At 40.0% G+C, this 15,427-nt stretch overlaps 1 protein-coding gene across 2 annotated transcripts in view; it reads right to left on the reverse strand.

Annotated features, from left to right (window-relative positions):
• Positions 1-2,126: 2,126 nt before the first annotated feature.
• Positions 2,127-15,427, reverse strand: part of ICAM4 (intercellular adhesion molecule 4 (Landsteiner-Wiener blood group)) — a 110,266-nt gene continuing 96,965 nt past the window's right edge. For both annotated transcript variants that reach the window (XM_069231798.1, XM_069231799.1), the window contains exons 2-5: positions 13,625-13,903; positions 4,879-5,196; positions 3,318-3,578; positions 2,127-2,314 (exon numbers count right to left, since the gene is read on the reverse strand). In XM_069231798.1, the coding sequence (XP_069087899.1) occupies positions 2,214-2,314; positions 3,318-3,578; positions 4,879-5,196; positions 13,625-13,903 (959 nt within the window). In that variant the 3' untranslated portion in view covers positions 2,127-2,213. The remainder of the gene's footprint in view (positions 2,315-3,317; positions 3,579-4,878; positions 5,197-13,624; positions 13,904-15,427) is intronic.

Below are 15,427 nucleotides of genomic sequence, written 5' to 3' on the forward strand. Positions count from 1 at the left end.
AATTAGTTTCTATGAAATGGTAAATGCCATTCATCCTATAAATTTACATTAAACCATTTGGATGAAATAGTCTCTCAGTAATGGTATTCCATTAAATTGTTTTGTTTTTCTATGCAATCACATACAACTCTGTAAGTACAGTGAACAGGCAGTATGAATTGAATCAATGATTTCTCTTGACGACATATAAGGAGAATTGTAAAATGTCAGGAAGTTTGCTGTGCTCAAATCACAAGAGCTTTTCTAATATTCATACATTTTTTGATATCCTTATAAATGTTTGAGGATTGGGACCCCACTTTATCTTTAGATTTTCAAATGTGTGACAATCATATTGGATATGCAGAACACTTTATGAAACCACTGTTGACCCCATTGAGGTACAGTTTTCCGAAAGACCAAAGGCATCTATTTTAGCTAGAAGAAAACAGGGCTAGAACAGAAGAATGTTTTTGCTGAAGGGACAAAAAGCTTAGCACTTTTGTATATTATTGTAAGGTCTACGTTAAGTACTGTGCATGAAGCTGATTGCAAGGCTTCACATGGAAAAATGTATTTTCACTTGACTGTTCAATTTCCAAACAGCAATTAGAACAAGAGTACATTGAAAAGATATAACTGAAGTAAAACAGTATCACTTCACATATTAACAAGATAAGTTAAGCAACACAGACTAAGGGCCAAATTACAAAATGTGAGCATTGGAAGTGGTATTTTAGGGTACAGTCTGATTCATGTTTTTTGAGGCTGGCCCAAGGCATGCAAAGGTGGAAAGCTCGAGTGGTGTTATTTCAGAAGTTTTAGACCTTTAATGGAATGTGCTGTTTTTGGCTGGAAATGAAGCAGCAGCATTTGTTGAAGTCTGCAAAGAAAGTTACGTAAAACTACAGTAAAAGAACAAAATATCACGTAAAAAACCCACATCAAAAGCAATCTTGAGAACAATACAACAAAGCAATGAAAATAAAAAAACATACAACAAAAGAATACAGCAATAAAAAATATCAAACGATAGCACAATATAACAACTGCACAGTTTTACTCTTTATTATGCTTACATTGTGGTGTTTTCTCATGGTGTAATGCTAATTAGGTATGGAGCTGCGTTGATGTGTTATTGAGATGTTGATATGTTGTGCTGTATTAGGTTGTGCAGTTGTGTTGTATTGATTTATTGTTGTGTTGGTGTACTGTTGTGTTATTATGGTGTCTTTATACTTTGCTTTGTGAGGCTCCTATGTTGCACATTATTTTGTTGGTGTGTTGTGTTGGTGAATTCTTCTATTGTACTGAATTGTTTTTTACTGTGTTGACGTGTGGGTTTACTGTGTTATTGCATCGTGCTGGTATATTGGCTTGTTGTGCTCTGTTATTGTTTTATTGTTGAGATGGTGTGTGTTGTATTGTGTTTGTGAGGTGTGTTGTAATAATGTTTTGTTGCAATGTTGTGCTGTTAGTACTCTCTTTTGATGTACTGTTGGTGTGACTAGGTGTGGTGTGTTTGTTCCATTATTCTGTTATTTAATTGTGCTTTCCTGCTGTGTTCCTGATGTGTTACTGTGTTATGTAATGTGGTGTGTTACATTGTGTTTCTGTTGTATGTTGCATTGTTGCTGTCCCTCAGGCGCAGTTCATGCATTTAAGCATGTACAAATGCTTTTGTCACACAATACTGCACGCAACTTGTCCCTTGGCTCGCACTTTGTCGGAGTTCCTTCTCCTTCAGCCACTGCCTTTTCAATCAAATCCAAGACAGTAACATGAATATCTACATTTTAATGTGTAGACAACACAGGCCAAACTCAATCTACCATATTCCATGCTGTCCCAAAATACGACAAACTGTAATACCACTGGCACTTTGTATGTTCAATACAAGTATCTGTCAGCCATGGTGACCAGCTAGAAATGCCCACATCATAACACTGTGAAAATGATACCTAGCTAACACGGGTCATAATATGACTATTGGCTTTTCATGTGTAAATTTTTCATCCTCATTCCACTACTGCGCAATTCCAGATCTTCAAGATCCATTTATTATTCTGTTTGGTGTATGCGTCTTTCAAACCAAAGCCTTGAGTGCTTACGTAGGCCATCTGTGGGGCAATGATGACACTTGTCAATTCGATTTTAAAAGTCTTTTAATGTTCATCAATACAATGTCCAGTGTACCAAAGTAGTAAAAGGTATATTTAATTGTCCATGAAGGTTTATCGATATTTCCAAAATACCAACGCCCCAACAACTGACAGACAGCTAATGATGATGATGATGACCGTTGCCCAAACAGGAAAGCCATGTGCTGGAAGGTCTAAAAAAGAAACAAACAAATTCGACGTAAGTGTTGGAAGGTTGGCCATGGAAGCAGTCTACACAAAAACTTGTCTCCTGCAATAGGACAGTACAGTATTGCCTCATCATATAGAAAAAAAAAAACAACAATAGGACGATCAAGGTGGTGCATTGCATTTTTGTAGTTCATTCAGTATGAGTTAAGGTAATACTCTTTCTATTTTGTCAATCTTTCTACATTTTTTACCGGTGCATAAATCTTTACTTAGACGTCTGGTTGTGTCTTGTCTCACATCTGGGAAGAAATTGTTGAGAGCGAGTCTGGCTACTTTCACCAGTCAGGAATAAGTGGGCCTTTAGAAACCTGGAAACTCTGATATATTCTCCTACAGTATGTGGAAAATTGGTACTCTTGGTACTTCTCAAAGCTTTATGTAAACTAAAATATAGAAGACGTTCTACTTCTCATAACTGTTAAGTGAATGTCATTGTACTACTCGCGATTGCGCATACTTTTTTGTGGACATCTTTCTGCTTCTTGCATATGCACAGAATTTTCTTTTTGTTATTATTCTTTCTTGTGCATAGGTGATTATCTGAGTACCCTGGTGTATCTCACAGGCTTAAATCATGCTAAAATGTTACTGCTCATTTAGAGTCCTCAAAAAACATGATGTATAGTTCATCTGACCCGAAGGTCACTGATATTTGTGAGGGACCACAAGAATTGCTGAGTCTCTGAGAAAGATAGTCAAGCCCATTCTGGGAAAACGCATACATTGTTCTTGATTTGGCAGAGGAAAGGCATGTATTTTGTTGATTAAAGAAAAAATAAACAAATAGCCTTTTAAAGACAAGGGGTGATGCGAAATATTATCGAGACATAGTGTAAAAACAGGAAAAGAGTACGTTATTAAATTTGCTTTAGACTATATTTATCTGGCAAAAATTCTGACAGTCCATCACAGAGCCACGAGTGTGAACATTTGTATTTTACAAAATCAGAATAGTGGCATCCTTACCTTTAAGAAGAATATCAACTTTCGACGTAATGGTTCCAAAGAGGTTCTGTGCCCTACATTCGTAGGTCCCACTGTGTACCCCTTGCGCAGAGATGATGGTGACTGTTGACCCATTACGTGAAGTTCGTATGCTTTCATTAGAGGGAAAATGCCACTTGAACACTGGAGAGGGGTTTCCTTCAGCGTAGCACTTCACCGTGAAGTTATCCCCTTTTTGGAAATTTGTCTTGTCTGTGGAAATATTAATATTTATCGGTGGTCCTGGGATGTGAAAAGGAAAGAAGGAGAGCAATGTTTTAAGAAAGATGCAATATGATACAATATACTCTCACTGCGTCAAACTAACTGACCCTGTAGCTTAGTATTGATATTCATGTTTTGGGAAGAAAAAAACAAAGTCCCCACTGCGCATGGCATACGTTTCCATATGGAAATTCCTATCCATCAAACTGCACACTGCTCTTGATTCAAGACTAGTCGCAGAATGTTACTTCTGCGCAGCAAATGAGCTTTGACATCTGCCCTCTTTGCTTACAATAATCCTAAATACTGTCCAAAACAACCACTAGGGTATGGTGCAAGCTAAGCAATACCTAAAGAGTGTTTACAAATATTGTAAAATGTCAAGATCTGTTACATTCCATATCCAATGGGAAATCAAGGACATATGTGACAGCAACCATAGTGGAGTTTAAGAACTTTGGCCTAGATGTACAAAGCTATTTAGTTATTTAACATGTTATCGAGTCGCTAAATTGGTATAGGAAATCATAAGGTATCACAATTTGGAAGGGGTGTATTTAGAGCATCACTTCCAAACAGTGATTCCTTATTGTATGTAATATGTTTTTCAACCAAATCCATGTTGTAAAACAGTAATACTTTACCACCAATTCAAAACTGGTTGTAACCCATTCCTAAATGGGACGGGTTCCCCATGAGACCTCTTCCACTGTGAGAAAGTAAAAAAAAAAAAATTAAGAGCAGGCAGTGGTCCCACAGACCAATGCCTAAAGGTAAATGTATTACTTTTTTAACACATCCCATTTTCCTTTAAAAGACTTTACATTATTTAAAAGCAATCACAGACATGGTGGTCTGCTAAAACCAGCACATCCCCCAGATGGCTATCATTCCAGTCACAAACTGCGACCTTCCTCTGTACTACTTATTAGGGAAACCGATCTGTGACCCACTAGAAACCATCTTGACTCTGCATCACAGAGTAGGGGAGAGGCCTCTTCCCCTGTCAATTTTTACATCAGCCCATGCTTTGTCTGGGTCACCGATGGCTCATGGAGTAGGCAGAAGCTTCCCCTGTCAGGTTTCTGGTAGAAGAAATTCATGACGGTCATTTATCTCCTAATAGCCAAGAGAGGATGTCCCAGGCTCCGGGAGCTCAGCGAGTACACATCCTCATTGGTCCTTGCCATGCCATACCCCTGCATTGCTGAACTGTTAAGGTTGCAGTCACAGTGTCACTTTTGTGGCACCCAAGTGTGGAGTACGTAAACTACCAAAGCTGAAAGGATAGGTGGCACAGTCAAGAGTATGAACTTACCAACAATGCTGACAGATTTCCGGAGTGATGATGCATTGAAAACTTCCCCGTTGGGTCTGAGATCTAACACTGCTATACAACTGTACTCAGCCCCTTGGTCTCTTCTATGGGCAGTGATGTTATGTGTGATGGTGACATCAGTGCTTGTAGGCGTGAGATCTTCAGAGAATGTCTCTCTATGGAGTGTCTCAAACCCCCTCAAGATGGACAAGGATAGGTTTCTTTTTGGAGCTACTTTGAATGCTTGACATATCATGCTGTAGGACTCACCCACCAACATCTGTGGAGGGAAGTCAATGCGCACATCAATTGGGGCTTCTAGAAAAGAAGAAATGCAAGCATTAGTTTACCTTTTCTCAATTGTTTCCCATAAATGTTTACCTTTTTTCATTGCTTCCCATAAATGTATTCATCTAGTCGAGTACAGGTATAAAACAAAGTTGACATTTTATCATTATTTCCATACGCACAATACGCTCATGACAACATTCCAAAGTTTAAAGCGAAGCCATTCTCATACTCCATCGCTACTGTACTGAATGTTTTATTTTTAAGACATGTTATGACAAACTAAATTCATTCTGTTTACATTTAGAATGCAGCAGACCAACACTTTGAAATATCATCTGCTCTAAGCCCTTTTAAGACGTTCTTCAGTACATTGTGGTCGACTGTGATTTCGTGGTCTATCTGTCTATTGCTACACATCATGAAGCAAGCAAAGAGATAAGGAAAGGGACAGCCTATGCACCACCTCTCTCTTGTGCATCCACATTCAAAAAGTATTGACGTTTCACATCTGAATACAAACCTAAAATGATTGGGTTTTGTTCAGGTGAAGATGATTAATTTCTAAGGAAACAGTGCCAACAGGGATAGGGAGGTCAGGGCACAGTTTTCAGGTCTCAGAACTCGAAGCATACTCAGAACCCCCTTAAGGTGGTTTGTGGATATGCACATACATACTAAGATCGAGGTAGATATTCCATCAAAGGTCTAAAAATACAGGTCAACTTAGAAGTTTATATCTTTCTTTATTTCTTATTTTATATCTAGGTAACACCTGATTGGGCATTTACTGTGTGTTCATGAAAATACATTCATGGCACCCACAAATTACAGGCAGGGTCATTTGGTTAAAAGGGGGTTGAAGGAATGGGGTTCAGTGATATAGCCTCTTGTGTGAGACTAAGATTGTTGTCAAAGGTCATTTTAGTTTATGTTTTGACAAGTAGAGTGTATATTGTAAACAGAATTTCCACCACCGGTGTAAATATATCCACTGGACAAGCACACATAACAGACAAGTGACTATGAGTAGGTTTCAAACAGATATGGGCCCATACTTATACTTTCTTTGCGCCACATTTGCATAATTTATTTTGACGCAAATGCAGCGCATACTTAACTCCATATTTATATTTTGATGTTGCACACTTCTAACGCCAAAATATTGGAGTTTGCACAGTTTTGTAGATGTGTGAACCTACCTTGCGTCAATGAGATGCAAGGTAGGCGTTCCCATCTAAAAAATGGTGCTATCCCCATAGCCCCATATTTATCCCAGTGCTAAAATGGCACACGGGTGGGAGGAGGGGCCAAATAATGGTGCAAAGCTAGCTCTGCACCATTGTTTAATACCTGGGTCAGACCAAGTGTTGGGGGGCCTGTGGACCCATTTCCGTGGTCAGACACCATGGAATGGGTCCTCAGGTGCCCTCCCCAAGCCCCAGGAACACCCCCACCAGAGGGACAGTAAGGATAAGTATGTTTCAAACTTTTTTAAAGTGCCATTGGGAGCCCTGAAGCAGGCCCCCCTACATGGCACAGGGTGCACTGGCCATGCCCAGGGGATCTTGTCCCCTTTGCTGGCCATTGGGGTGGTGGGCATGACTCCTGTCTTTTATAAGACAGGAGTCATGTGGTATGGATGGTTTTGCATCAGAAAACGAGGCTACGCTGGTTGAAGGCATTTTTTTTTACTGTAACCAGCCTAACGTCATTTTTTGGTTCAAAACCCCCTTCTCCCATACCGCCACCCCCTCCCGGCTAACATCATTTTTTAGACACTAGCCCACCCTTTGCACCAGCTTGTGGGGTTCCATAATTTTGGCCCCAGGCTGGCACTCTGGAATGACAGAAGCCGGTGCTATACTTTTTGATGCAAAACTGCATTTGTGCAGTTTTGCGTCAAAAAGTATAAATATAGGCCATGGTTTCTAAGGATTTGGACTGCAGCACTATAGGCTTGAGCTGTAAAAGGGATTTTGATCTTCGCATCTGCACTTAATGGTCTTGTGGTATGTCAAATAGATTTCAGTATGAATAACTGAATAGAATTATTTTCATAATATTCAATGGTGGTCTTTCATACCCAGACCACCAATCGTAGAAACATTATGCCCTGATCCTTGTACACTGAAATTGCAAATGAATGCTTAGGAGAGCAAAAGATATTTCATTAAAACAGTGGTAGATGGAAAACCTTACTGTATGCAATACAATTTGCAAGAAAAACAAGTTGTAATATCCGGGTCCCAAAATTAGATGCAGCTAGGCTGCCAATTATATGTATCTATCACACACATGCTGAAAACACAATTATCCTGTGACAGAATGATGGCTATCACTGACTTGTATTATATGAAAAATAGTGGTATGAAAATATTAAAGCAGGGAATTCTTACTTAAATGTGTTCAGAGTTTAAACTTGAGGGCAGGTGGGTTGATCCAGGCCAGCTTTCCAGGACATACATAGCCTATGTAAAGTAATCTATATTATAATTTAGATTCATTTTATGTACATTTTTAGCATGTGGCCATCCTGCGTATCTGGAAAGGATGACAGACTCATGAACAAATGTTGGACAGCCTAAGTGAAAGCTATATGAGTCTGTGATATATTTTTAGAAGCTTGTAATTTATAGTAAGTTTTGCATTCAACTGTACTCTGTATGCTTTTCAGATTGAGTATTTCTGATTTTACTGATCTCATTGACTGCTCTTGAACCTTCCACCTTTTTTGTTTCCCCACATAAAGTGCTGTGAGTGTTACTAGAAATATAGATATTTTGGACCATAAATTAGGACACAGTTCATGCATGGGGAGTATGAATGAGTATTTTCAAAGTATAAAATAGCTGACTTGTAAATATATAAGTGAGCAGAATAGGATAAGGGGCTGAATGAGGAGGAGAAGGGACTATCTTCAGTTAACATGAAGTGACCTCCTTGCAATGAACCCATCCACTGTGGCAATGGGTCGTCCACTGTGGCAATGGGTCGATCAGTGTTGCCACATTTTAAAGATTTGTAAGAACACTTCAGCAAAGATACTTAAAGTGTGAGGATGAAGTCTGAAAGACCATTGACGCCTGAACTGCATTGGAAAGATCTGGACCAGTCTTATTTGAGAATAAGGCCCACATTTATACTTTTTGACGCAAATCAGCACTTGGGCAGATTTGCGTCAAAAAGTTTACCGCCGGCTAACACCATTCCAACGCGCCAGCCGGGCGCCTTATTTATGGAATGACGTTAGCCGGCGCTGCGGCCTGGTTAGCGTACAAATAAATGACTCTAACTGGGCAGCAGAAGCGAAGGAAAGACGGGGGTGTGCGCCAAAGAATGGTGCAAGTCAGGGTAGAGTCAAAAATATTGGCTCTAACCCGACTAGCGCCATTTTTTTACTCACAACCTCCATGGAAATGACTCCTGTCTTAGCAAAGACAGGAGTCATGCCCCCCTGCCCAATGGTCATGCCCAGGGGACTTCTGTCTCCTGGGCATGGCCATTGGGCACAGTGGCATGTAAAGGGGCCCAAGTCAGGCCCCCCTATGCCACTTAAAAGAAAAATATTTATATACTTACTTGCACTCACCATGGATAGGTCCTCTCATCCATGGGTGTCCTCCAGGGGTGAGCGAGGGTGGCAAGGGGTGTTCCTGAAGCAGGGAAGGGCACCTGTGGACTGCTTCCCTGGTCTCCCACCATGGAAATGAGCCCACAGGTCCCTTAACGTCTGCCCTGACCCAGGCGTCAAAAAACGGTGCAAATCTGGCTGGATGCCATGTTTTAAGGCCTGCCTCCTCCTGTGCCTCATTTTGACCCCGGAGGATAAATAAGGCGCACATGCCTTAGAGTCATTTTTTGAACTGGAACACCTACCTTGCATGTCATTAGCGCAAAGTAGGTTTTCACTTGCAAAAAATGACTCAAACTCCATAAGTTTAAATATGGAGTTAAGTTTGCGCAGGATTTGCATAAACAAAATGGCTCAAATCCGGCACAAACAGAGTATACATATGGGCCTAAATCTGCCTCAACCCTATAGTTCTCTCAAAGTCAAAGTATCCCGTCTGGGAACTAAACTAAATTCCCCATAGATTTCCTCATCTCTGTTCTAGTGATTTCGTTTTTTAAGCAGTTTCCTTTTTCCTGTGTAATATGTCTCTGGCTTTGTAGCCCCAAGCCAGTGCAGAAGAAGTCATGAGGGGTGGTTAATAGAGGCCTACAGAGCCATAGGCCTGGTAGAAGACGAGGATTATTGATATTTAAAAATAAGTTAAAGCTTAAGTCGTCACTGCCCTCATCACTACGTTTCACCTCAGTCTTCAGGAAAAAAATTGCAAAAACAATTCAAAATACATTTGCAGTAATTTTCTTTATAGTAATACTGATTTGTTTTTTACATAGTGTTGGGCAGTGGAGTGTACAGGGATAGAGTGGAAAAGAATGCTGTGGAGTTATATCGAGTGGAGAAAAATGTCATACAATGATGCAGCATTCTAGTGGTGTACTATTCTTATCTCAGAAAAAGGAAAACTGAGCCTACAAAGGACTTAAGGTTGACTAATATGTTACAGAGGTTATGCCAAAATAAACAAAACTCATCTTTCACCACTGACATAACGAAATTTTAACTCTCGTCTATGACACATCTAAATGTTACACACAATTTATCCTCAGAAAATTTCACAACATACATTCATTAACAGTCAACCACAGTACAGTAGTACTTTAACCATGTATAATACTTAATTTAAAAAACATGCGTTATTCCTCCATTTACCACTATCACAACAAATTCATAAACAGATCCAAAAAGGAACTTTGACATACCCCAGAAATAGTAACACTGTAATATTGAGAGCTCCTGTAATGCTCACAAATGGAAATAAGGGAGACCTGCTTTGGTGGAAGCTTATGTAGCATTCACTCCCTTCTTCACTGTGTTAGGTGCCCATTGTCCATGCAGCATTGTGTTAACTCCAACCCCTGCCTGATGCATCACCACTCTAGGTTGCAGTTGGTGTATGACATCTTTTAAGTCTACACATAACTTAGGGCCAGATTTCGGAGCTCCTACTGCCTCCTTGCGCCAAACTAGCATCATTTGTTTTATGCTAATGTGGCACAACCAGGCCAAAATCGCTGCGCCAAATTTACAAAGTGCCATGATGCATGCTTTGCGCCAATTTGTAACCCTTTGCGCTACTTTATTCCTGCGCCAGGCATAATGTATGCAAATGGGGGGCTGAAAAAATGTCACAAAGAAATCCAAGAGATTTCTCTGGGCCATTGTTTTGGCACTTTTAGCGCCTGCTCACAGCGGGCGTTAAAAGGAGGCACACCATTGATTACAATTGGCCTCAATGGGATTTGCAGGATTAGCATTAAAAAAATGTGATTCTAGTTCCCCTAACTACCACCATGGTGCACCATATCTTAGATACGGTGCACACATTGTGGTGTTGGGGGGCGCTAAGGGGTTCAAGAAAATTGGTGCTGCACTAGGTGCAGCTCCACTTTTCTTAAATCAGGTCCTTAGTGTATTTTGTCATCTCTTTTCTCTAGACTCAATCTAGAGAATTGCAGCTTTCCTTAAATCTAGATATCACCTGGTTAAGCATCTCCTGTTAACTCTAGAGCATGCATTGTCTTCTCTTTAATCTTGAATGAATGTGTTGTTGTCTTCTCTTACCTCTAGAATGCATATTTTTTTACCTTTTCTCCATCTAACCCTTATCCAGTTATTTTTCTCCTCTTTATTCTAGGCCTCAACAGATGCATTGTTCTCCTCTCCACCCTAGGCCTCAGAAGATATATTGTTTTGCCTTTTCATTCTATATCTCAACTGGTGTGTTGTTTTGCCTTTTCACTCTAGGCCTCACCTGAATTATTGATCCTCCTCTTCACTCTAGGTCTAACTGGTATGTTGTTTATACTCTTCTTTCTAGGCCTTAGCTAGTATTCTGTTTTTCCTCTCTACCCTAGGCCTCACCTGATATATTGTTTCTCCTTTTCATTCTATTCCTCGCCTGGTGCATTGTCTCTCCTCTTTACTTCAGGCCTCACCTAATGTATTGTTTCTCCTTTTCATTTTATACCTCACCTGGTGAATTGTCTCTCCTCTTTACTACAGGCCTCACCTAATGTATTGTTTCTCCTTTTCATTTTATATCTCACCAGGTGCATTGTTTCTCCTCTTCACTCTGTGCCTCATCTAACCTATTGTTTTTTCTCTTCATTTTATACCTCACCGCTTCTCTCTAGGCCTCACCTGAAGTATTGTTTCTTCTATTTATTTTATACCTTACCTGGTGTGTTGTTTTTCCGCTTCTCTCTAGGCCTTCCGGTTCTTTGCATCTATGCTAGTCTTTAGATCTCATCTGCAGTTTTTGCTCTTCTTCTTGCCCTAGACCTCACTTGATATACTGTTATTGTGTCTTCTTGTCACTCTATACTTCAGCTGCTGTCTGTACAGTCTCAATTCTCCATGTTAAAAATTGGGATGGCCACAGACAAAATAATGTACCCTGACAGATAGCATGTAATGCAAGGCTTACTTAAAAGAGACACCTCATGCGACATGCATAGCTTCATTTGACAAACAACAGACAGATATCTGGATGTCTACATAGGTCTGGACAGGGGTTGTGAAGAAATTATTTAGTTGTCTCCTTGGAAAGTCCCAGCAATGTGAGTAATATGAAGGTCACGCTTGTGGTCATCTTGTATCAGGCTGCCATCATGAAATGTTGTTTTTCTGTGATTGGTTAGATGCTTGATATATGTGCAACACCAGGCATTTTCTGATCAACACCACACCATGTATTTGCCCACAGTGATGAAGAAATCACCTTTTTCTGTATCCTGATTAGGAGATGTATTTTCACAACGAAAAGTTCTGACAGATATTTCTCTTATAGGACATGTTATTTCTAAACACATGCCCCCATGAATTTATGAATAATACAGCTAAGAATGAAAGTTGACTTTTACTGTGTCTCTTTATTTCAAGGAGCTAAAACACTTTATAATTTTGAATCACAACCTATTTTGGATCTGGAGACTCTAGCCCGCAGAGATATAACATGACAATGAAATTGCAATATTTCTTTAGTATTAAAAACTGTGTTTTTTGTCAGTGATTCTGTATTCGTTTTGCCTGAGTGTTATATGAAATTCCTTCTCTTCTTTATGTCAATCAGCATGACTGATAACGTCTCAGTAACAGGAGGTGGAAAGCTGTGCAAAATTCGAGGATCAATCCATCAAAGATCGGGCTAATAGGTAGAATACTTGGGTAGCGTCTGTAGTGTGAAATTAATGACACCAATTATAAGTGAATGGTGTACTGTAAACACATTATAAGCAGTTTAATATATGTGACTTTAAAAAGCAGCTGTAGTTTAGAATTTTTGGTTGCATGCTGATAGATTCTTACATTGGTCTAATAAAGGGTAGTCATTTATTAATATTTCCACCCTACTGATCAGTGTTCATTTTCAGGGAAACATCTTTCAGAAAAGTTGAAAATGAAGTTCTCATTTTCATTGCTTAAACATCAGTTGCAAATCTACTTTTTTATCTTCTTTTCATACTTTCTGCTTGCTGTGCCAGTAGGCATTAAGACGTCACAACTCAACTGTAATAACTAATTTCACTAGACTAGGTATGTAAATTTCTTTTAACATATGGCATGTGATTAGTGAAGTCACAATTAGAATGTAGCGAAAAAACAGGTTGTTATACAAAAAACTGCACTCCTTAATGTATGATATATGCACACAAGTGTCATGAACAGCAACAATCATAGACGTTTGCATCGGATGCAAATAAAAATCAAAAGCCAAAAAGTTATTAATGTGCCCAAGCTAGCTATATTAAATGTGAAGTAGGCACAATAATAGGAAAATATGGGACAAAACTGACAAGGAAGATTTTCTTATTCCTACAACAAATGTGGTCTATTAACTTTTCTTGTCAAAACAAATGTTAATAAAAAGGCGAGGCTTAAAAACCAGGGAAAGAACATGTTTCAATCCTCACTGCTTGAATAACGAGTCTGCTTCAGGATGTTTGCTTTTTTTCACTAAGAATGGAAGAAAGGGATTGTAACTGAAAATAATGTAAAGTAAGTGCTTCAACAGCTAACAAAGAAAAAATATACAGTGTAATATGCCTGTCAACTAATAATTATGTTGTATAAAGAAAGTTGACGTGAGTTTTTCCAAACTACGCTTAAGTGAGAAAAAAACAGTTTTGATGATTCATCTAAGGAGGTCTGCAGAAACAGCTTACTCTTTAGAGACAGACTCAAATTGGCTGTTCTCCATAACAATTTTTTTTTAAATGGGATATTTTTCAAAATGCAGTTTTTGCACTCATACCTTCTTGAAAACTCACTGTACTCTATTTGCACATAAACAAAGAACATTGATTACTGGAGAAGCTGACTTACGATATGCAACAATGGTGATTTTTGTGGTTCTGCTTTCTGAAGAAGAGTCAATGGTGAAGCATAGTGGGGCAGAGATCCACTGAGTGATGTTAAGGAGATTTGCAGTGATCCAGTATCTGTCCATTGGCCCTTCATCCTTGCGCAGGGAGGTCTCCCAGCCTCGGGATTCTATAGTGTTGTTGCACATCGTCGTGCAGTTTAAAGAAATAGAGCCACCATATTTAACAAAAACTGGATTTGGTCCTGCAATTACTGGTGTACAAGGGTCTAGGATTATCCCTGAGAAAAAACAAAGGAGAAGCATCAGAAAACATCATCATTACCGTATATGTCTCTTTTGAGCATGTCTATTGTGAGCCTTTGGTCATAGGGAACACCCTAATATTCTCCAGTGACTAGATTTTCTACTAAATCATGCTAATCCAAACACATCACTCCCAATCCTCCCAGATCCAGTTTTTGTGTGAGAATTAACCATAAGATTCACTACAATAAAGCGGCATAGTTAGAAGAATTGAACAAGCATTGGCAAAGCCAACAGGTCTTGCCATTGAAACAGCTATTTGTTTTGTCAATGTATCTTAGCCATGTTGTACACCTGTATGGCTGCTGTTCAGCATAGCTAAAAATTAGTGGCATAGAGGAGAGTGGGGTGGAATGGCAAAGTATGGAGTATAGTTTTGTAGAGTGGAGTGGCAAAGTGTTGTGTATTGAAAAGGCATTGAGGGAGTTGAATAGAGTGGCATACACTGGAGTGGCATAGAGTAGCGTAGACTGGTGTAGAGTGCATTGGTGTAGAGTGTTGCAGACTGTAATGGTGTAAAACAGTGGCTCCCAACCTTTTCACTTCTGTGGATCCCCACTTTATCATAACTGGAACCCTGGGACCCCCACTGAATCATAATTGGAATCTGAGGACCCCCCACTGAGTCATTACTGAAAGCTGGGGACCTAATCTCTTAATATTATTTCATTTTCTTAGCAGTCGCGGACCCCCCTGAGAAGGTTTGCAGAACCCCAGGGGTCTCCAGACCACAGGTTGGGAACCACTAGTGTAGAATGCAATGGCATTGAGTGCAGTGGCATCGAATTCAGTAGTGTACAGTGCAGTGTTGTAGAATGCAGGGGAGTAGATTACAGTGGTGCGTGGTCAAGAGAAATGAAACAGTTGAGTGTGCAGAGTGGCGTGGCGCAGAGTAGAGTGGTGTCGTAGAGTAGAGTGGCATAGAGTGCAGTGGCATAAAGGGCAGTGGCGCACAGTAGAGTTGAGTGACATACAGTGCAATGGTGTAGGGTGCAGAGTAGAGTCAAGTGGCATAGAGTGCAGTGGCATAGAGTGGTGCAGAGTTGTGCATAGTGGCATACAGTGCGGTGCCATTGAGCTCAGTGGTGTAGAGTGGAGTAGCACATAGTGGCATAGTTCAGTGGTGGTAGAGTGCTGTGGTTAAGAGTAGAGTGGCGTAGAGTGCAGTGGTATAAAGTGGAGTGACAAAGAGTGGAATACAGTGGTGTAGAGTGCAGTGTGGTAGGGTAGATTGTTTCAGAGTAGACTGAAGTGGCATAGAGTGGAGTGGTGCAGGGCAAAATGCAGTTGCATAGAGTGTCATGGAGTGTAATGACGTAGAGCTAAGTGCTGCAGACTGCAGTGGCATAGAGTGAGGTGGTGCAGAGTAAATTAGTATGGTGCACAGTCGGTTGGCGTAGAGCGCAGAGGCACAGAGTTGAGTGTTAAAGAGTGAAATGCACTGGCATAGAGTGTATTGGCATAGAGTGCAGTGGCGTGAACTGCAGTGTAGCAGAGTG

This window comes from Pleurodeles waltl, chromosome 4_2 (genome assembly GCF_031143425.1).
Source record: "Pleurodeles waltl isolate 20211129_DDA chromosome 4_2, aPleWal1.hap1.20221129, whole genome shotgun sequence".
NCBI lineage: Eukaryota > Metazoa > Chordata > Amphibia > Caudata > Salamandridae > Pleurodeles > Pleurodeles waltl.